The sequence below is a fragment of the Hetaerina americana genome, unplaced genomic scaffold, assembly GCF_022747635.1.
Source record: "Hetaerina americana unplaced genomic scaffold, ioHetAmer1.1.p SCAF_2, whole genome shotgun sequence".
Lineage (NCBI taxonomy): Eukaryota > Metazoa > Arthropoda > Insecta > Odonata > Calopterygidae > Hetaerina > Hetaerina americana.
In genome coordinates, this window is record NW_027286763.1 from 59,537,340 (window position 1) to 59,560,068 (window position 22,729).

General features: G+C 32.8%; 1 protein-coding gene across 3 annotated transcripts in view; it reads right to left on the reverse strand.

Moving 5' to 3' along the window:
* The window catches only part of LOC139687623 (protein tramtrack, beta isoform-like), a 46,884-nt gene that overhangs the window by 10,972 nt on the left and 13,183 nt on the right, over nucleotides 1-22,729 (reverse strand). Inside the window, exon 6 of one of the 3 annotated variants that reach the window (XM_071584860.1) lies at nucleotides 4,203-7,457. The exons of the other annotated variants lie outside the window; for them this stretch is intronic. Coding sequence (XP_071440961.1) covers nucleotides 6,937-7,457 — 521 coding nt within the window. The 3' untranslated portion in view covers nucleotides 4,203-6,936. Of the gene's footprint in view, nucleotides 1-4,202; nucleotides 7,458-22,729 lie in introns of those variants that run through there. 3 annotated transcript variants of the gene reach the window in all.

Below are 22,729 nucleotides of genomic sequence, written 5' to 3' on the forward strand. Positions count from 1 at the left end.
CTTTGCTCTCCTTGTAACAATGGGATTGGAAGTGTAATTATAGCATTGAAAAATGGGCTATCTACTATATTTCCTTTACAGTTTCCCTATAAAGAATGAAGTGCCCTGGTGTGCCAGAAGACTATTCGTGTGTCCTACTGGAGAGGAGGATAACTATGAATTTGCAAACAAAGTTGTGTCTTTAACTATGATTCTGACTTGTCTAGAACAATCAAAACAGGCCTGGGTTAAAATGCACTATATTTTGCTTTCGCTAGCAAAATAAGGTAAAAACATGTGCCAATAAGGCTTGGGAAAGTGACTATCTGCCACTGGGAATGCTGTACATGGTACAAGCAGTTCAAAGGTTACAACCTTACATACCCTATCATTCATTACTTAAGGACTGAAAGATCATGGTAAAAAAGTTTTTTATTTATTGATTACTGATAATTAAAAAAAATAAAATAATCATAAATGATGATTTAATAAGTACTGCATGAGAAGCAAACATTTGGCCTGATGCAATACTATCTGAGCAAATTTTTGTTTTGAGTAAAAACATTTGGTCTGATGGTATTGCAGATAACATATTACTTCATTGCTTGTACTGAAAGAAGAAATGCTAGAAGAATATCAAGAGAAGTTTAGGTATAATGTTACCTACTTATTATTTTATGGAAAAGACTTTTAAATTCTGTGGAAACATAATTGATCATGATAAGATTTCAAAGAATTAATGCTTATTACATGGTGTGGATAAGTACCTTTAGTTCTGGATTCTGGAACCAGAAAATGATTATGAAAACTAATAACTTCACAATTCAATTAAAAATTACTAAAAGAAAACTCATGAATCCACTCTAACAACTTAAAGCAACTAGATAAAAAGTTTGATAAAACAATTGTGGCAATTTAAGGGATTTCGGGGATTCAAAAGTCAACCTAATCAACAAATTCAAGTTTTGTAATAACAGGAAAATATCTGAGAAAGCAAGCATATGCACATCAAACAAAATACTATAACAGAAGCAGTTGTACTTTATCACTCATTTTATATCAACAAATCTCAACTTTGTGTTTATGCCCTTTAAGCTTTTGAATGTCCTCTCTTGGCTTCTGTTCAGGTCCAAGCCCAAAGGAAACTCAGCAGCAGCAATGCAATATTAGTGAACTTTGATTGTATCAACAAAAATGGAAAGCCATTGTAATCAAAATTTCCACCATATTTCCAGGCATGTGACCAGCCTGTTTATGTAGCATTTCACGAGTAGGATTGAAACCTTTTATTTACTTTGCCCACAAACTTACAGGAATGCTATCTAGCAACCGAACCAAGTCCATCCAATTTTTCATATGCATGCATAAGGCAATAGCATCTAGCCTTGTATGTATGTAGTACAGTATTCCATTAATATATTAGAGATTATTTTCATTCAATAATTGTGCCAAAGTAACATAAAAAAAATACCATATCTAGGCATACATATATAGTGTGCAGATGTTCAAAGGGGATTCTCAAAGAGAATGATGAATCATTTGAAGTTTTGTTGGTATTGATATATCGTTTCAACACAAATATGGAAAAAATCAAAAGATTGCTTCAACATAACATTTTAAAGATGAACTATATTACAACTGTTTAGTTATTCACATTTTGTTGGATGCACAAAACTAAGTACTTCACTTTAGAGACTAAAACATGCACATTCTTTATTCTATTAAGTAACCCTGGGATTCATAAGTTAGTCCTAAAAGACCTGATAAACCAAAAGATACACCAGAATGCCATAAAATGATTAAAGCTTGGAATATCATGATAAGTGAGGGTTAAAGGAAGAGACTGACAGAATCCAATCATTATAACTTTTTCCCAATCTGAAAAAGACTTGACCAATGATCTTCGATAAGGTTAGGTGGTTATAGAGAAAATGCAAGTGATATTCCATGTGTAATAGATACCATAAATACAGGAATACCAAAGTAAAGAAGGCAACAATGATTCATGCCAATAAATCTTGATTTCCACCAAATTCTTGGCAGACACACTGTATACTGAAATAATTTATTCCAAACCTGAACATACTAAGTTGTATTTCCATTGCTCAAATCATTTCATATACTCTTTCGTAAAACACATTTTTTTGTAAATTACTATCAACCAATGGAAACAGGTGGTATACTTCAATTTTATTCTTCTAAAATATGGAAGAATGTGCGGCACTGATGTTTCGAAGAACATGATGCTAATGGATTGGAAAGGCATTAATCAATGATTTGACGTAAATGCAATGATGAAGTTTATAATTTTATGAATCCACAGAATACTTCCTCTATGAATATGGAAAACATTACACATTATTACCAAAAGTGTATCATATCCAAGATGGAAGTTCTCAGACCATCTTATAGAATTAAAATAATTTCCCTAGATTATATGAGTTAAATATTAGGTAGGAGACAGACTTGGGTTTTGCTACTCCAAAAGCTATGTGCATTACAAACAATAAAAGAGTTCCAGAATCAACACAAAAACACCCATGGCCTACCTACCAAGAGCAAGTACTCCACTACTCACCAGAGTAAGAGTTGATTTCAGGTAGCGAGGGAGACATCGCAATTTTAGAGATGGCATTTTAATAATTTCATGGATGAGTGAAGGATGGACAAAGTCCAGGCAGATGACACCCCATGCACTTGTATTCTTGCTTATGGTAACTTTTAGAACTGTAAGCTACTACCACATTTGCTATCTCTATTAGACGTGAAACTAATTTCTGCATTATCAACACAACCTACCAGTACCGTAAATGGGAAATCAGAATTAGGGGTTGTCTAGTATCATGACAAAAAGGATTGTTCAATTAAGTCACACTGTTATCAGTTTTTGATTCATCTGGGTAAAAATATTATCAGTAGCACGCTAACACAAATGGGATCAGGCTTGGGGAGTAATCTTGATAAAAAGGGGAAATTTTTGTTTTTCCAAAAGTCTAGTTCTATGTGGAAGTGGAACATACAATGACCAAATAATTACTCATTCTGGACCCCAAGATGATTTGGTACATTGAAATCTGGTCATTAATAAATACTAAAACTAGTATTGAAGTTGAATGATTTGGTCATTAAAACTTGATCACATGTATACTATTCTTATTCCAATGGGAAATTTGTTCAACATGATTGAATATTAGATAGTAGTTTTCTAATTTACATCCAATTCCGCATAAAAAAGAAATAAAAAGCAGCATTTTTCCAACAATGCAGTTTAAAAAGTTATTTTCATTTCACAAATAACTTATTCCAACTTCAGAATTGAAGTACTACTTCAGTGATTTCTAAGGGAGCATTTTCCCATTTTCACTCTGTTGATCCACAAATGCAAACTAATAATAAACCAAAAGCCAATCTACTACTATGTGTTTCCTATTTAAAACTCTTTATCCACCACTGATTTCTTGCAAAGCCAAAGGCATTAAAAATTTACTTGAATCGACAATTATTAAAACAACAACAGAGGTCACTCCCAAACCAATGAAAATTATCACCCACATATAAATGAAAGTGACCTGTGATTACTGCAAAATGATATATAATAAAATTAAACACTTAAATTATATCATAACCCCATTTTCTGGACAAATGCTATTTCTTATCATGCAAATTGCAATATTTCCAAACATGAAAATGTCACGTAATCCAGTCTTGCGAGTAAGCTGAGCAAAAACAATATATATATACATTTAAACATTGGTAGGTCAGTCTAGAATTAGAACTTCACAAAACCAGAATAATGAACTTACTACAAAATTATCAAAATAATTATTGACCAAGCCTCCAATGTAACAGCAAGCAAATAGCAGTGGATAACTTACTAACTCAAATCGTAACAAAATTAGATCATTTTCACATTTAAAAACCAAGGTGAGTTTTTCATTATGCAAGCCAGATGCCTAATATTGCAAACTACAAGTAATAATCATTTGTACCTTGACTTCAAAAATGACAAAATTGCACTCCAACTAACTACAATTGGTCACTTTTCAAGATAGAGGAATATGTCAATGAAAATGATTGATTTTTTCTCATTACGTCAATAACCTAAGTTGCAGGAGAGCTAACAATATGGACATTCTGATAACCAAATAATTACTCAAGGGTGATGATTAAGACATTGTGCTACTGCATAATTGGAAATATTATTTATTGATTTTCTCATATAAGGCAATATTAACAGAAGCCAACTGAAGAATTCTACTATGGGTAGTGACAACATATCGTAAGCATTCACCAGTGGAACTCTTTTGTCACAAAATAGTTTTTTGAGCTTCTATAATACCAAAAATAACTTACATCTGCAAAAAATAAAAAATAATAACTTAAGAACTTTTCTTTCATATATGATTACCATTATCCTGATTGACTACAATTCTGACACTTACTTCACTCCAATGAATGAAAAACATTCACCGTTTCACTGCACTGACAAACAAAAACTATCAGATACTTTGGAAACTTCCAAATACTGCAATCTATTCCTAACTACTTGTAAAACAAAATCATTTTTACAAAATCTACAATGAAATATATTTTACTAAAACAGACAGGTGAAAAAGTTGCATCATTGTGTATAATTCAACTAAAAAAGATGCATACATTTCAATAATGCCATAGTCTTATGATTAACTTAAGTTTACATTTTGCCTAATATCAAATACATTGCATTAACTAACAGCAACTCTTGTATAACAGCCAAATAGCCAACTATCAGATAGGCACAAATTACAATCATGTTGGTAAACATGCCGCTAATATAAAAACAAATGCATGCACAAAGAATATTTATGCAGTCACTTGTACCGTAAGCCTTTCCAATATGTATTTTTTTGTCACTTCCCTTTCACATTATCCACCATGATAACAGGCAAAATGTACTACTGAATGGGTACACACAACTGAGGATTTCATGAACAAAGATCAAATATGGTATTTTCAAAGTCAAATCTTACAAAAATCTGAACTACCTCAAATCCTAAAACATGTTTTAATTCATTACCTCATCCGAGAATGTAGCAGCCACTGGTGACTCATTATATTTAGTAAATTAGTACAGTAACAGGTTATTTTTTTTATAAATCCAACAGTTGGAAGATTTGCTGCAACTACCATTTGTAGCAAATTAAAGTTTTGTGAAGTAGAAAAATATTTACTGAAATATCTGCATTAAGCTCTATGAAGTATTTATGGACTAATAAAAATGACATTCATAAAATATCTATTGAAATTAAAAAAATCTGATTCCATTGCGACAAAAATATGTCAACAGTTATCAAACACTGAGTTTTTACAAGTATCAAGATAGGGGCTGTTTCAGATCAGAACTTTGCTATATATATATATATATATATATATACACATAACCACACTATATAGATATGGATGTTTTGCATTTTAACATAAGAGCAGTCTTTACAATCCCCACATTTAAAATCCACATCCCACTTTGGTATGGCCAAAATGAAATAATGTTATTAGCAAAGGAATTTTGTTTTGACAACTGCTTAGACCAATACAAGGAAAGAAGCAAATTATTTTGTTTATTTATTACCAAAATGACAATACATCAGTCTGAAATCAAACTACCATTTGCAGTGTTTCACACATGTAAGGACACTTTAACATGATCAATACATAATTGTATGACAGTACTCTTGATTATTATACGTCAGCGATTTACACAACAAATCATAATAAATAAAATTGTTACTTATAATTAAAATAAAAATTCAAAGAGTTCCTATGAACTCGAGTCTCTAAGGAAAAGTCAATCAGGATGGATGATTGCAATGGTTAACGTTACACTAAATCATACACTAAGTATGGGCATATTATAAACCTTAAACAAAGAGCATCAAAAGCATTAGTAAAATACAAATGCAAATAATTCAAAAGTGATGATATAAAATATTTCTTCTTTAGAGCTATGATTAACTCAAACTAATGCTAAAGTCACACAAATACATTGTTTATAAATGTAAATTATGTTATAGATTAATGTTGAGGCTACCCTATTACCAGGGCTGCACAACGCCAATCCAGTGGAGAGAAGCCAGTACACACAGCCTACAGCCAACCACTATACAGAGGTAGAGCAAGCTTTCTTTTATAAAGCACATGTTCAAAGGAACCACATACTGAGGAATATGTGTGGTCTAAATAGTCTATACTTTGGGACTGCTCTACAATAAATATACACATCCTTTACTTAAAATGCATTAGATCTCAAGCACTGCTCTTCACAAAGGTGTATAATCATTATTATTATTATGTCTGAGGTAAAATTCACTCTTTTACTCTAAAATTTCCACAAAGATTCATACAATTCATGGTACACAAAGCCATGGCAGACCTCTTAATAGAATATCGCCTTATAATGAGAGGTATGTTCAGTTTAAAAAAAATCGTGGTAGTCAAGGTCACAGCACCCCATTTTAGCAAAACCTTCACATTGCACTAATACTTCATCTACCAGTAACTTTAAACAGGACTCAAGTGCAGTCACACCGAAATTGAAGATCAGGACAAATACAATACCCAAACCTTCAAAGCATTATTTTTTATTTTTTCCTCATAGTTTCTCATGCAATTAGAAAAACTGAAATGACAACAGCCATCTCAAGTTGTCATGATCAATGGCCACAACATTTAGTCTCTGGCAATACACTCAATTCAATCACACCAGTGTCCCTTTTCGAATGGAGACTGAAGGTCTCATGGAAGAAATGAGGCACGCCTCATCTACTATTTCACACCTTCAGCTATTTAGAAATAATCAACATGCACAGATATGAGTGGGTAAATCCAGCATTTTACTTCAATGCCTCTGATAGGATGCCCTCCCTATGTACTTGTGCACTTCACTTCATGTGCAACAATTTGACAAACTTTGGGGAAGTTTTACTGATGATATGAAGTATGCTTGGTGTCGGCAGCAGGATACGTGCGAATAACCTTCGGCGCTATACTCTGCGGGGAGATAGCTATAGCATGAAGTTCTGGTGCGCTGCCCATTGTAGAGCCAGGATTAGCCATCTGAACAACTCTTCTCAGAGTTTGAACACGCCCACGCCTCCGCTGTGGCAAAATGCCTCGCCGTGCCATGTAGAATCGGATGGTAGAAATGGGGATACCAAAGATGTGCGATACATTCTGGAAGGTCATTCCTCGTCCAACACAATCAGCAGCCTTCTTGAGTTCATCTTCTGAACGGCGTATACGCTTGGTGCCGCTATTGGTAAGACCAGCTACGGAGGCTGGAGAAGGGATGGAGCTGGGAGATGTAGGTGACTGCACATTGACTGCTGGCATGCCTCCCATGGGTTGTATGTGCCGCATGCCTGGACCCATTGCAGGCCATCCACCGGGGGAGATCTCGCAGGTCACTGACTGCAGGGCCAAGGTTGCCGGGTCCGTCACTTCTGAAGGTAGAAGAGGGTCAGTGGTAGGAAAGGGATGATAGTCTCCCACTCCCCTCCCCTAGTTACTGGCAAAACTAAAGGTGTTCTCTCAACTCTAAACTTCTAATATCACATGTTTTATGATGAAATTAAACCTCAAATAAAGAATTTTCACCATAAAAAAAAGAGGTTAGCTGGCCTTGAGAATAAGCTCTCTATTAAAAAGATACAACAAAATATACACAAGAAACAACTACAAGTAGAAACCTTATAATTCCTATCTAGTATCTACAAATCACTATGCTACCATTTGAAGACTACTTAACTGCTATGGGAAAAATAAATATATTAGGTAATGATTGGCAGCTAAAATTTTGCTAAAATGCATTTATACTAAAATATTCGTCCAAGTTTGCCGCTCACATGGAAGTGATTAAAAATACCCTTGAATTAGATTGACACATTACTTCTCAACACATTCATTTCAACACTCCACTGTGCTCTGATTAACACACTTTCAGTTAAGCATCAAATATGAGTACTCCCCTGGTCAGTTATCTGGAGCAAAATTCCTATATCAATATTAGAATGGATGTGGGACTGGATTTTTCTATCTCTTACTTTTAGTGCTAATCTAAAATTACACCAACAGGTATGTTGGCATATTTACGAGATTATGTACAAATGAAAGATACCATTTTTATTTACACTGTTGACTATATTTTTGATAGTAATACCTCATATTAATTCCAGCTGCATCAAGATTTCAATTGAAGAATGCACCCAGAATACAGCATTTTACCAGAATTCAAGAATTTATTGAACTGAAGTGACATTTTAAATGCAAAAAACACCATTTATAATTGGACATATGTACATAAATGTTAAACTTCTTACAACTATGCCAGTTCCTCATTTGCATGTCACTTCAAACATCATTTACACTGAAACCATTTCCATGAGGCACATCAAATAATAAAGGAATCCACTGCCATTGTAATTAAATAATACCACCACTGAAAGTTATTTGTTCAGCGGAAACATTTTTTCAATGCTATTAAAATTTTGTTCAATACTACCAAATATGTATCAAATGGACAAAATACACGAGTATAATGCAGAGCTTCTTGCCTCAATTATTCAAATTAATGATATATTCTATGAAGAAAGACTTGATCTTAACAGCATGTGCATTTAGTAAATTCTAATGACATATTATTATTATCTATTTCATCAAAGAATTCAAGAGAAGACTTCACTAGACTGAAGGAACACACTACCACATTTTTATTATGGAGCATACAGAGTAAATCCTAAAATTTTAAAACTTTTTCAAAGAACCATCAATCTGCCATGAAGAGTCAAGTGACTGATGTACATTCTATTCTATATCGAAGCCGAGCAATTATTGAATATCTTTCCCCCCATCATTGGACTCATAATTCACTCAAAGAAATACAAGACTGATTATATCGTTGTTTATTGTTATGCTGTTATTGTATTTTGTCCTCTTTCATGTTTGCTATATTTTTCACAGCGAATTGGCGCTACTGCTGTAGATGAATAATGTTTCAAATTAAATAAATATCTTGGTTTCAAATAAAAAAATGTATGTGTGTGTGTGTGTATATATATGTATATGTATATATATATATATATATATATATATATATATATATATATATATATATATATATATATATATATATATATATATGTGTGTGTGTGTGTGTGTGTGTCAAGCTACCATTAATGAGTCACATTAAATTAGTTATAGGCAAAAAAGAATTAATAAATATATACGTGGATGAAAATGTCATTTTTGGAAGGGGCAATAGGCACAATTAACAATCCTATTTATGAGCTTTCATGTTAAAATTGTTTCTCATAAGCTGAAGCATTTAGTTGACACACACCCTGGGCATGAGTGCTTGTCTTTTGCCAGGTAATTCGGAGGTTGAGGACTCAATCTTCACTTAGGTAGATTTCAATTCACCTAGGTTCTGGCTGTTTGTAATTTTCTAAGTTATTTATCACTCAGGAATTGAATATTACGGTTAATTTGACTGTTTTTGGCAATTTGGTAAGATAAATTTTTTTTGACGTTTCAAGATCTAAATGAAAATGAAAGACACCATCCACTTTTAAATTCATAATCGTAAACCCTTGATTTTTCTTAAGCACATTAGAAAGAACCATGACAATATATCGGGATATCACCTTTATAATTTTATTTTTATTAGCAAATAATAAACCAATAAATATCAAACAACCCACAAGCATCATAATTTGTATAGTTACAAGAAAACTAATTTAATTCATTTTGCTGCCATAAAACATTTAGAAAATCTGGTTTTTGTGACTCAAAATGTGTTTTCTGTACAGAGAATACACAAAAGAAATAGAAGAAAAGAGAATTTTTAAGACAACCTACTAAACAAGTAAATTGAGAACTACACCACAATCCTTCAGCCAGCCTCATTTTTGTACAACCTTAGAAAATAGCAAATTATTCCTCATCCTAAAGAAAACCTGGTGAACAATTTCAACTATAGATAAGGAATACACATGCCTTTGGCTGCAAATAAAAATATAAATGAAATGACCAAAAAATACAGTAACGCACAGTTTTCTAGAAAAATACTCCAGTGGCATCTGAACTATATTTGCAGTGAGTTAATATACACAAGAAACTTTCTTAACATGACAAGATTATTCCAATTTTGCAATGGCAATCAAAAGGCTTCTATTGTCTGCATGCAAATAAGATCATTCAATTTTTACTGATAACTATGATAGTGTGACATAAAACAATATTGACTCTCAACCAACCTAAACCCTCAATAAGAACCACGAACAACATTAGACTCAAGTATTAACTTGAGCTCGTGACAATCCTAAATTAAATCACTTCAAGCCTTGGCAAATGTTTAATTCTATGGCTCTTATTAAACAAAAATACCATTGAAAACCATTAAGCATTGAAATAAGTGTGTTGAGGTTTCAATGGTAAAAATGTTTAAGGTTATGTTTCTATTCAAGACTACATGAATTTTAGGAAGTTAATTCCTCAAAATCTCATCATAACAGTACTTCCTTATTTGTTCCATTACTATCACTATATGAATTTTACTTTACATCAGCAGTAATCCTGAAGGAATCAAAGGATTGCACTTGTCAACAGAAATTTGTGACCCAACACACATGTGAATGTCAATCTCAAGATGTTCAAGGAGAAGCTTTGAGAAATCAGTAAGGATGCCAAGATGAATATGACAACAGGGAGGAAAAATTTATCACTAGAACTAGAAGGAAAATGGGTTTTATTTTGGAAATATATAGAATGCAGAGGGTCACCTGAGAGCATGGCAGAGGAATGGAACTTTTTTTTGTGTTGACCTCCATCTATTACATGTAATCGACCAAACTCTGTCCCATTATCCCAAACTGTACCTTTCCCTGAACACAAGTTTTCCCTGATCAAATATTTCTCATTGAGTTATTGGATAACTCGCTTTACATATATTTAATTGGCACAACTTGAAAAGAAATTTCGAAACCCCAAATAGTGGTTAACATTAAATCTAAAATGCTTATGATCCTACTTTACTGCATATATTCTCATAACCAGCAATATCTACTTCTTCACATTTTTTTACTAAAATTAAATAAGAATGTTAGTTTTACAAATATCCCAAAAAAGGGTCTTGAAGAGATTTTTGTAATAACTTATTTTGTGATGAGATAACAGTTTGATATGCCCTCTAACAAGAATCACACTTCAACTTCTGCATTGTCAAATACGCAAGTTTGATGAGTCCTTCATTAATATCTGCATTTCAGCATTCAATGACAAATTTTTCTCAGAGAAAAATCAACTTAGGCCCTAGTCTAAAGTGACATTAAGCAAAAAAATGTATTACAGCAAAAGAAATAGCATTTTGAGATCAATTATAGATAAATTCTCAAGGGAATAACATAATAAAACTGTTTTCTAATGGGACAATTCAACAACTCCATACAGCAATATTCCAGGCAATTTTACACATTAAGTTAAAATAGCACCTAAAACATCTCATCTGGTATCTACATAAAAACATGACTGGAAAATTATGGTGAAACAAATGGATGCAATCAAAGACACTAACTTCTGTGACATTGCTAGATACTAAGTGTAATTACTTTATGTTTATCCTTGCTGACCTCAATCACTCATGGCATAACTATTTCGAATCTTTTGGGCATGTTTCATACAAAAATTTCACGGAGGGCATAGCTGCCGAAATGATACACGTTGTATGCTACATGGAATGAGGCCACCCTGCTTCCCCTCTTTCAGTCACACCTAAATGCCTAAATCTGCACAAGAGCTTGAATCAAGGATTGTAAACAGCTCACTCGCAATAAATGCATTACTTTTGTGACGACATAGATAAGGATACACGAACCTCTTTGACTGATGATGCAGTACATCAATGAATTAAATTGATTCTATACCATGCAATTTGGCTTTATTGTAGGTATACATTCATTTAATGAACTTCAACACTGTAATAACACAACTATCAACTAAAGAAAACAAAAGTCATTATATACAACATACCAAAGTAAAACACTGACAACTTCCAATCATATGACAACCGTATGATTGAAATACAGTATATCCCATAGTATTCACAATATGTGAAAAGTACTAAAGCATTTTTCAATTTGAAACACTAAAGAGAAAAAATATCTACATTTCAAATTAACCCAAGGTTATAACAAAGGATTGAATAGACTACTTCAGTATTTTCTATCACTTAACACTGCCAAGATCATAAAAATGCATACTAGTCACATCAGAAACAAAAGTTTTATCTTGATAGCAGTTTACAATTAAACAAATACATATATTAACAATGCATTTAAACAAATATTCAGACTTTACAAATTATCCAACTCGTGGGTGCTATGAAAAATATTTCTCCCTTTCTTTCCTTCGGGAAGCGTAAGCAAAAATGGTAGTTTTTGGAATCTGCAGAGCTTGCTCTATGCATCGATAAGACCAGCCTTGCCTCAACATCTGAAAAGCATGCTCCATACGGGAGGGATCATGTCTTTTATACTTTTTATGCTGATATTTATGTTTAATAGTGGAAACAGGGTCATATTCCCCAGATTGACTGCTGATATTCCCCACTTTCCTAGCCTCTATATCCCAATGTGCTAAATTAGCTCCCTCGAATTTCTCTGCAAATCCTTTCTTCCAATCTTCATTCACGTCCATTTGGTCCCCATGCCCCTCTGTAATGGGACAGAGACAGAGCCTAGGCTGTCAGTTCCATTCCATATGTAAAACTGAATGGAGGGGCAGAACCTCTATTCACTGACTCAATAACATTAACAATCAATCATTTAACGATGAAATAGTTTGAAAAAATAGGTAACTCAAGTTAAACAGACAACAAATGCTTCAGTACAAGAAATTGGTATCACAAATATTCATTTCTTAATGCTCAAATAAGTGAAAGAAACATTTCTGACTAGGAAACTATAACTGTTCAACAAAACTATTTCATGCTGTTTTTAAAGACATGAGCTGCAACATTACAATCAAGAAAAATGATATTCAAATTCATAAACATTTTTCAAAAATCTACTCAAAACCATGAACTTGTATACAAAGTGGCCATTAAATAAAAAATTGGAATTATAAAATGAAATTTTTAACTCAATTAAATTGAGCATTTTAATTGAAAAGTTTTAGGCCACGTAAAATACATTAAGGAACTAAAACATTTGCCAAACTATCATAAACTTACATGGCAAGAATGATTTAAAATATTATATTCTAGAGACTCATTATGGTTAGAGAATGGACGCATAGGCACAGATGCCAAATTGTAAACATTCCAACCCCCTTCGCTTAAGTAAATGTGAATTACCTGGTTGAATCTGTACCAGGAATTGAAAAGTTTAATATCAATAACTTGTTTAATACCACATCAATCTCGGCAACATGAAATTTCAAAAAGTACAATGCCAGAAAATGACAAAATACGTTTTTATACATTGCAAATGTTAAGTTTGAATCAACTTATAGCTCATTGATGCAAATTTGGTTCAATTCATTTGCACTCGCATTTAAGATTCATTGATACTCAATAAATTAAGCATTAAATGCTCTAGGCAAAAGCATGCTTGAATGGCAAGTTACTTAACTATGAAAACTAATGATAAAGAGCAATAATTACAAATATTTAAAAATTAAATGTGCAACCTGGATAAAATGGCTTTAATGGCTGAAATAACCTAGAAAATGAGGGATCATGATAATAGTCAACTTGGGGGGTTAGTGTATTTCACAATGAAAACACCAATAAGACAGCACAAGTCTCTCTATCCAGGTTTTCCTCTACAAAATGCTAAAGCCAAAATGGAGACTACTTGAATTTTTTTAAAGCAAAAGCATTCATTTAATATTTGCAAGAGACATACTGCTTCAATGTTAAATTAAATATACTGTAGACAGATAAGTACGGGCGCAGCAACATTTGAAAGCATTTTGCATTTGAAAAAACAAAGTTATGTTGCTGCACCTTGTATGATTTTCTGGGTCCACAAAACCGGCCAAAATTAAAATTAAATTAACCCTCTGTCTTTACAAAAAGTGAACTCAAATACAAACTCAAGTCATTGAAAGCAACAATCAAATTCTTAAACAAAATGATAATAAATTATGCCAATAATCGATTCATTAAACACACTAGTACATGGGTCATGAAGAAACAAGGCTGATACTTCGTGAATTTGGCTTCATACAAAATTTAGCATAAATTTAATACTCTTTGAGAACAGACAAGCTTTTTCACAAAACTGCACATGGTACCCTAACAGATACACCCTACACACAAATATACCCTAACTTATTTTAACCTGGGAGTAAATTCAATTGCATGTCATTTAGTGAAGTTGCTAAGTCATAACACAAATTCAAAGGGCTAAAAATAATGCGCGTGTCTTCATACAATTTGGTTTGCATTCATGGACAAACAGCAGCAGCAAGTTGCTATATTTTCTCCTATAAATGACATAAGGAGTAACTAATGAGAATTTAGCATTTCCCTTTTCCTTCTCCGTGCCGCATATTGAAAGATAGTGGCTCTTGGGATTTGGAGTGCTTGCGCCACACTTCGATATGAAAATCCCTTCAAAAGCATTTTAAATGCATAGTCCAAATCAGCTGGATCATGTTTTTTCAATCTCTTACTCCTCAAGTCCTTCTCATTAAAACTTGTCTCACAACTATCCACATACTGATGTTTCCAATCTTGACTCTTGTTCACCTGGACCCCTTCCCCCACTGTAAACGGACAGAGAGCTCAGGCTGTCAGTTCATACCATATGAAGAACTGATCAAGAGGGATAATTACCCTCTTTACCTAACTACAATTAGCAATTGCAAGAGATTAACATCCTCTACAATGGATATTTTGTGAATAAAAGCTAGTTGACAAGAACAGCACCGACATCATGGAGTGCATGTAATTCCAAAATAATGGCAATGTGCTTTCAATTAACAAGCTACTACAACACAATCTTATCTACCCAGGATATTTGTAATAATAACACATGCCATTAATGGCAAAATTTATACAGACATCCAGTTATGAGGAACTACTTATTCTTTTAAAAGTGTACATAACAACAGGATGGAGTATTGTATTCAAACTAAGAGAGTAAATAACCAAAACCACATATAAAGTTCCTTTAACACTTTTATAAAGGAATTCTTTTAGCAGAAATAGCACACAAAAATTTCCAAAAGCAAGCAACAATTAGAAAAGCACATCTTCGTCATTTATATTCTGTGATACAGGCATTATAGTCCACTGGCCACTAGACGTACAAATCCCTCATTGCAGCTATGATCATAAAAAAAAGATCCACATGTTCAAGGAATGAATGCAAATGTTTTGAGCACTACCATTCGGAAAATTTGAATGCCCCAAATAACACTACCTATATGCTTGGTAATTTAATTTACTTTTAAAGAGTTATCATAGTAAAAGAAAAATTTAAGATAATGATAGATCGACAATTCACTCATCAAGAATGTAAAAATTATGACGCAAAGCCATACTATTTAAAGCCATTAATGCATACTAGCAAGCTCAAGAATCAATAATGATACACAGTAAGAAGTAAAATCACACAAACCAATATTAATCAAAAAGCAACATAAATATCAGCAGGAATAGTTGCAAAAATGCCACTCCAACAGAATTTATTTCCATTAACCAGTTTAGCATTTATGATGAATAATTTCTTATACATAACATCAAAGAAAGCCTTTATTAAAAAATTAATTGATTCATGGCTCCTGATAGCTCACACTAAAATACAGCCTCTATCAACTATTTTATCAAACTATGTTCTCAAAGTCCATACCAAAAGCAATATCTACGTGATCAATGAAATGGCTAGAAGGCTTACTACCCATTGTCTAATAGTGCCACTACAAAATAATTGCATGCACCCAAAATACCAGCTATTAATCATTCCAGCTCAAAATGAGTACAAAAAAATTCGATCATTTAAAAAATTATATATACAAAAATTCTGGGGGGGTGTAAACCAAAAGTAATACTTATCAATACATGAGGTGCATGTGATACCAATTCTTTGCCAGGGAGGCAGGGAAATATTTTCACTGTACAAATTCAGCAAAAAATATAATCATGCAGTAAATTGTAATAACCTTGCACAATATCAAAGAGGCAGGAATGTCCTCTCACTTCATTATTAACAAAATCTGACCCAAAATTTTTTCACTTACTTACTTAAGACAGAGAGTACTTAGTTTTGTTTCCCAGATATTTTTAGGCCAGCACTATGCCTGCCTATGATGCATCAATACTATCGAACAATGATAAACTCATCATCACGATGAAATACAGATGCAACACCAGTATAGAAATAACAGATCATTATCTTTCAGAACCAAACCACAGGGGAAAAATGTCCCTCTACTATTGATCAATAATACACTCACAGTATTTGTGTTGTAAAAAGAAATGCTTACAGTCCAATTTATTCTTATGTGAGCTCATAGTAGTATAAGATTGCGCATGCTCATATATTCAGTACTGTACTGTATTGAATTATACTGATACAAAATATCACAGTTAACAACCTGAAAATTAGTTCATCAGGCAAGGGTAGAGTGCACCTATAACTAAATCCAATGAAGCCTGTGAATCTCATAATTTAATGAAGGGGGGGCCAGGAAAGTTATATCCCTCTGCCGTGTGCAGTTTCCAAAGGAGGCCAAAATCATACAGTTTTGGCGTAACTGGGGGATTCATCCAAAGCCCAAGCCTCCAGGTCAGTAGCTTCTTGTACCACAAGCTTTACTATAAAGTCCCACTTCCTCGATGAATAGAAACAGCTAAATATCAATGTAGGAAATTTAAATAACAATGGAGGTAATTAAGCAAGTGTTCAACAATGTGACATGTGTACAATAAGACCAAAGAGGTCAAAAGATTCACTGAAACATTATAAAGCAGGATGTCATTAATATTAGGAATTCAATAATGGATTGGTAATTACGCCTCATACTACTGATGCTTTGCTACTTAATTTATGACCATAAAAAGCCGATAAAAATTATTTGTCAGCTGAGTCCTTAGAGAAATGAAAGTACTTTTTTGGTTCATGAACCCATGGCAAATATAAGCTAAATTGAACAGCACATAGGCTATCAACAATTATAAAACTGGTGAAAAGAATATAAGGCAATTTACATGTACTTTGTAAAATAAAACTACCAAAAAAATGGTAAAATAAAAAAACGATACATCTATCGTCACTTATATGGATATGTACGATGTATTAGACATACAAATGGTAAATAACTTGGACAGCATAATGCTAGAATAGTGGATGGTGGATAAAACAGTTCACAGAACAGAATTGTGACATGAAGGAATCCTTGATATTGGATGCATGAATATATACTTAAAATGAATCACTTATAAATTTAAAACTCACTCCAACTAAACCTAAAATAAACAACAGAGTCAAACCCTTACTTTTAAGTTTAAGGCATATGCTGGCTAAATTCCCAAGACTGCTAAAAGATGATTCCAGTGATGACCATAAAACTAGGTATAAAATAACAGCAATGCTTTGCCTGAGCTTTGCTCAAGAAAACCAGGGATACAGTCGCAACTAATCCGCTAATACTAGAATAAGCATTTAATTAATGAATAAAATATATACTGATACTCATATGTAAAACAAAAATCAAAATTAATAATATAAAAAAAATCTTCAACATCATGATGGTTGGAATATATGATAACCCCTGAGATTCAAGAAATAATCAATCATTATAGACTGCCAGTTATAATTTGAAAGCAACCCTTGGTGATGGATCCAAAACAGTTGATGATTAATAGTTTTGGAATGAAGGACTTTAAACGAGTGGCTCTAATTTTTATGCATCTTTATGCCATGTATTTCTAGAGAGTATTATTACTGAAGTGATTAACAAAATTATTTGCAGTCTAAATAAAAAAGGAAATCTCTGATCACTCATTTCGAATAACTGGATCTTTATGTTAGGTAAATGAAAACTTAATGAAGGCATAAGTTAATTCTATTACTAATTAGTGGCAGTATTAGATTTATTCTTCTAAATCAAGCTAAGTGTCTATTGCGAAATAGAATATACAGTTGTTATGACCCAACCAAAAGCTATTTTTGATACGTAGATCACCAGAAATGATTTTTGCAAAACATTAATTTCTTAGCACTGAAACAGAATCTTAAACCTTACATTCAAACATATGGTTGTTAAAAACCATTTACACCTATGCATTGCAATATGTCCTTGATGTAATTCTAAGGCATAGCTGGATCTTGAAAGAATGAATATATACATAACCACATTAAAAATCTAGAGATTGCAACAAAATGCTTATGTACAGCAAATAGTGTACAGAGTACCAATATAATAATGCAATGTTTGATTAGAATCAGGAAAGCTATTTCAATGTGGAACCCATTATTTCACATGGAAAAGTATAAACCGTATTTTCCCATTGATAACGAGCACCTTAAGATTAACAAGCACCCCAAACTTTGTATCTATCATGAATTTGTATAGATACCACATGCCCAGAACTTCATAGTCATCTTGAACGTCTACAGATGCTGCGTATCTGTATACACATATATGGACGTAAAAATTATATGCCATGTGTGTAAAAACATGTCTATATCCATATACTAATAGATGGTAACAACCAATGAATAAATAAAATCATAATTTCCCGTGGCTATATCTACCGTAAGTACACAGAAGATTAGAGCCAGACAATTGAAATATTCCAAACAACAGAAGGATCAAAAAATAAACAATACTTTCAAGCCAACACAATATGCCGCCTTATTGGTTTTTTGCGATGATTTGTAAGTCGAAACAAGACATAGGTTAGTGCCCTTTGACTTGCTCTATTAATTAACTCTCAGCAAATCAAATATAAAAAATAAGAGATTGAATGAAATAGAATTTTCTTGTTTTGTTTGCTTTATTTGCTTTGTAGTATTGGCGCTCAGCTGGTCTAGACAAACTCCAAGTTCTCGGAAAGTGCTGCCTACATGGTGATTGTTTCAAACCTGAATTGAGTTAAGCTTTTATAATTTATAAATTTCTCATGAAAAGTACCCATGGAGAAGAAAATTGTCTACAGCGATGTTTAAGCTAGAAGTCATCAATTTTGAAAGAATAAGGAAAATGCGAGACGGCCAAGATTTATCCATTACTTAACCTTTTAAACTAAGTTATGCTCTAGTTGAGAAAAGCGGATGATGTCTGGTATGAAAGATTACAGAGAATCGGAAAGAATTTAGCGTGTCTTTTGAATAAATAAGCCAGTGGATCCTGGAAAGATGGCAGGGCATCAGAGGCTTTAGTGTAACAAATGGATTGAAAAAGCATTAGCCAATATTACAAACGCCAGTGCTAGAAGATGAGGAAGAGTTAAATTCGGAGAGTGAACTCAGTGATGAGCCTGAAGAGATGATAGATGCACTTAATACATTTAATTTTGATTCAGGTGACGAATTTCTTGGATTGGAGTGATCTACCTATCCTATCATATATTTATACGTACATGTGCATAATATGATGTACTCTACATATGCGTGAAGTACTATGCATTAGAATTAATAATTACTACCTTTTAGAATAAATGACAGTAAGAAATCTGTATAAAATAAAATCCAATTAAAAAGGCATGCTACCATACTAATTTATTTTTGTGAGACTCCTTTAAATTATTGTGTAAATAGGTATGTGAATGTTTGAATTTTTTCAAATTTCATTACATAATGCGCATGGTCATTTTTTTCGATCATCTGAACATTTTGGTAAAGATAATGCGCATTTTATCAATGGGAAAACACGATATTATAAGAATAACTACAAATCAATTGATGTAGTGACCATCCATTGGCTAGGATATTGGTTTCTCTAGTTGGTTGTGTGGTCTACTAAAGCCCTTATTCATATGTGGCCAAGGATTTGAGCACTAGACTAATCAACCAGGTAGTATTTCCTTTCATTAAATAATATTTGATAGAATCAATTTCAATAGTATTTAATTTATTTGTGTATCTTATCAAGAAATTACTAAGAAAATTTTATAAGTACTCCACAGCTCAAATACATAATTCATAAATAGCTCATATACCATTATACTGTTACATTAAAATTATGAGTACAGAAAGAATCTTTCAGTACACATCTATCTTGACACTGGTTGAGGCCAATGCATATTTGGCTGATTAAGTATGCCTGCTCTCCTAAATTGAGAACAATTGGTTCCTGAATAAAAGGTAGCAGTCGGCAAAAACACATCAGCTATCTTTTTTGGTGGTCTAGAGTTAGGTTATAATCAGCTAAACAGTTGTATGGAAGCTGTAAATTTGACAAACACCCTAATGTTTCAAATTGTACGCTAAGGTTTAATTTCCTGCAATGGAGTAAAAACATAATAAGTGTAGGAGGCATAGCAAGGGTGAATGCCATGACATTAAATAGGTGGAAGGACTGGACAAGATTGCTTTTGATTCAAGAATTCTGTAATACTGAAGGTTAATGTGAAAGAATGAGTAATGCAAAACTGAGAGGCAATGAACAGACAACCTTCATGACGTGATGATAACTGAGGAAGGTACATTGACAGACAATGCCATTTTTAGTTAAGTTCTGATAACTTTATGAAGTTTTGCCCAAGAAGTGTAGTCCCAATGTTCTTATCAAACCAAACGGTTGATTGAGGACACCATTATAGACTATCCAAAATAAGAAAGAAATGAGGAGAGGTTGCCACAGATTGCAATAAAAAATTGTTCTTCATACTTAAAAAACAAATGTTTGTACTTTAATTTTGGTCTCTTTCTTTGTCACTTTCAAAGTAGCGGTTGGTTATTTAATGCAAGATCACCATGAAAAAATGGGAAAGAATAATTGTTCTCCTTACGAGTGGGTATTCTAATTAAAAGTCAGGCAAATTTATCTATTTGCAAAGTTGAACATGAAGCCCAACCCTGATTTCCTATATACTTAGCAATTTACTAGGCATTGTTTGTTCGAAATCACTTTATGTTGAGGCTGTTAGGAACGTTAGGAGCAAGCAAGAACTTCTCTGATTGAAAAAATATATCTAGAAAACTGTTCAAATATACAGGGAAAACCCACAACTTTTCTAAATTACTTAAAATGGATACAAAATAATTTCTGAGTACAACTAATTTAAATTAGTTACAAATTTCTAAAGTGTGCCATACATCCAACCATAAAGAAATTGTCCAAAAGACAAAAATTAATAAAGGAAGTATGAAAAACAACAAAAGAAAGGGAACTAATAGCCAAGGGGATTACAGATGAACAATAAGCACAGAAAAACAAGCTGTTTCAATTACTTGCACATTCATGATCCTTACGCAACATTATAATATACAACCCTAGCATGCTAACAAAAAAAACCTAGTACATTGCCTTCTAGAAAACCCTGAATAACAACTAAAGTCTCATTTCTGCATAATATTCAAAAGCACTATGCCTCTACAGACTCTTAGTCACAAGTTATAGTAACTTTCCTGCAATAATTATGTCAACAAGTCACAATTGCATATTAAAAGAACCTGGAGAGGATCTCCTAGTAGTTAAAATTTGTATAGGGCAATGGATACATTCCATAACTAATACTAACAACATTACTGAAACATTGCAAGTAGTTGAAATGAGGATATGAAGCAAGAGCTACATGGTAATACCACTGTATTTTAGGCAAATGAATTTTTACTGGACTAGTAAAACAATGATTGAGTACAATATTATCAACATAGTATGTTTTAGTTTCATAAACTACATGATTCATTGAAAAAAACCATATAATAAGTAATTATGGACAGAAATTAAACACCCATGAATGGCATTGATCAAGTAGCATTTGAAATCCATCACTCACGTAACTGATAAGGAGATATCCACAAATAGTTCTGACTTTACAATTACTCCTCATATGAAATAGGAATATTCCTTGCAATTTTGCTTGATGTGCTGTGTTTTGATTAATCCAACTGTTGGCAAATTATCATTTCATGCCAACAAATCCTGGTGTAGCCTTAAGGCATTTTATCGACAGCTTTTCCCATTGAGCAATTTTTTGCAAAATTTTAAATAAAAAAAAACCGGCAGGATCTGATGATAGTACTGCCAATTTGAGAACAAGAAACAATGATTGATGAAATTATAAGCAGTATTTATTTACATTAAGTCTGCCATTTTCAGTATGAAAATAATAAGATCATAGTGTCACTGGACAGGGCAGTCAAAAGAGAATTGCCTTTTCATGCTGATAATTCAAACTCATCAAGTGAATATCTGAACATTTAATAAAGACACTATCAATAATTTCAAAATGTGGAGTGTATCTATTAGGCCAGAGATTTATAATTATTTGGTTACACCAAATGACTTAGTCAGGTTTAGGGCAAATTTCACAAAAAATAAATCCATGATGACAATGTTAACAACAACAACTGTGTATAGATTTTGCTTTTAAACGAAATGAGCAAATCATGTATATTAAATCCTGACTTTATGTGGGGTAGTCCTGAGACATTAGAATGGGTGTTTTCATAACCATAGCTAAAATTAAAACAAAAACCAGAAGTATAGCAGTTTCTCAGTAAATCCATTTTGAAATATAAGACATCGAAAAAACAAACAA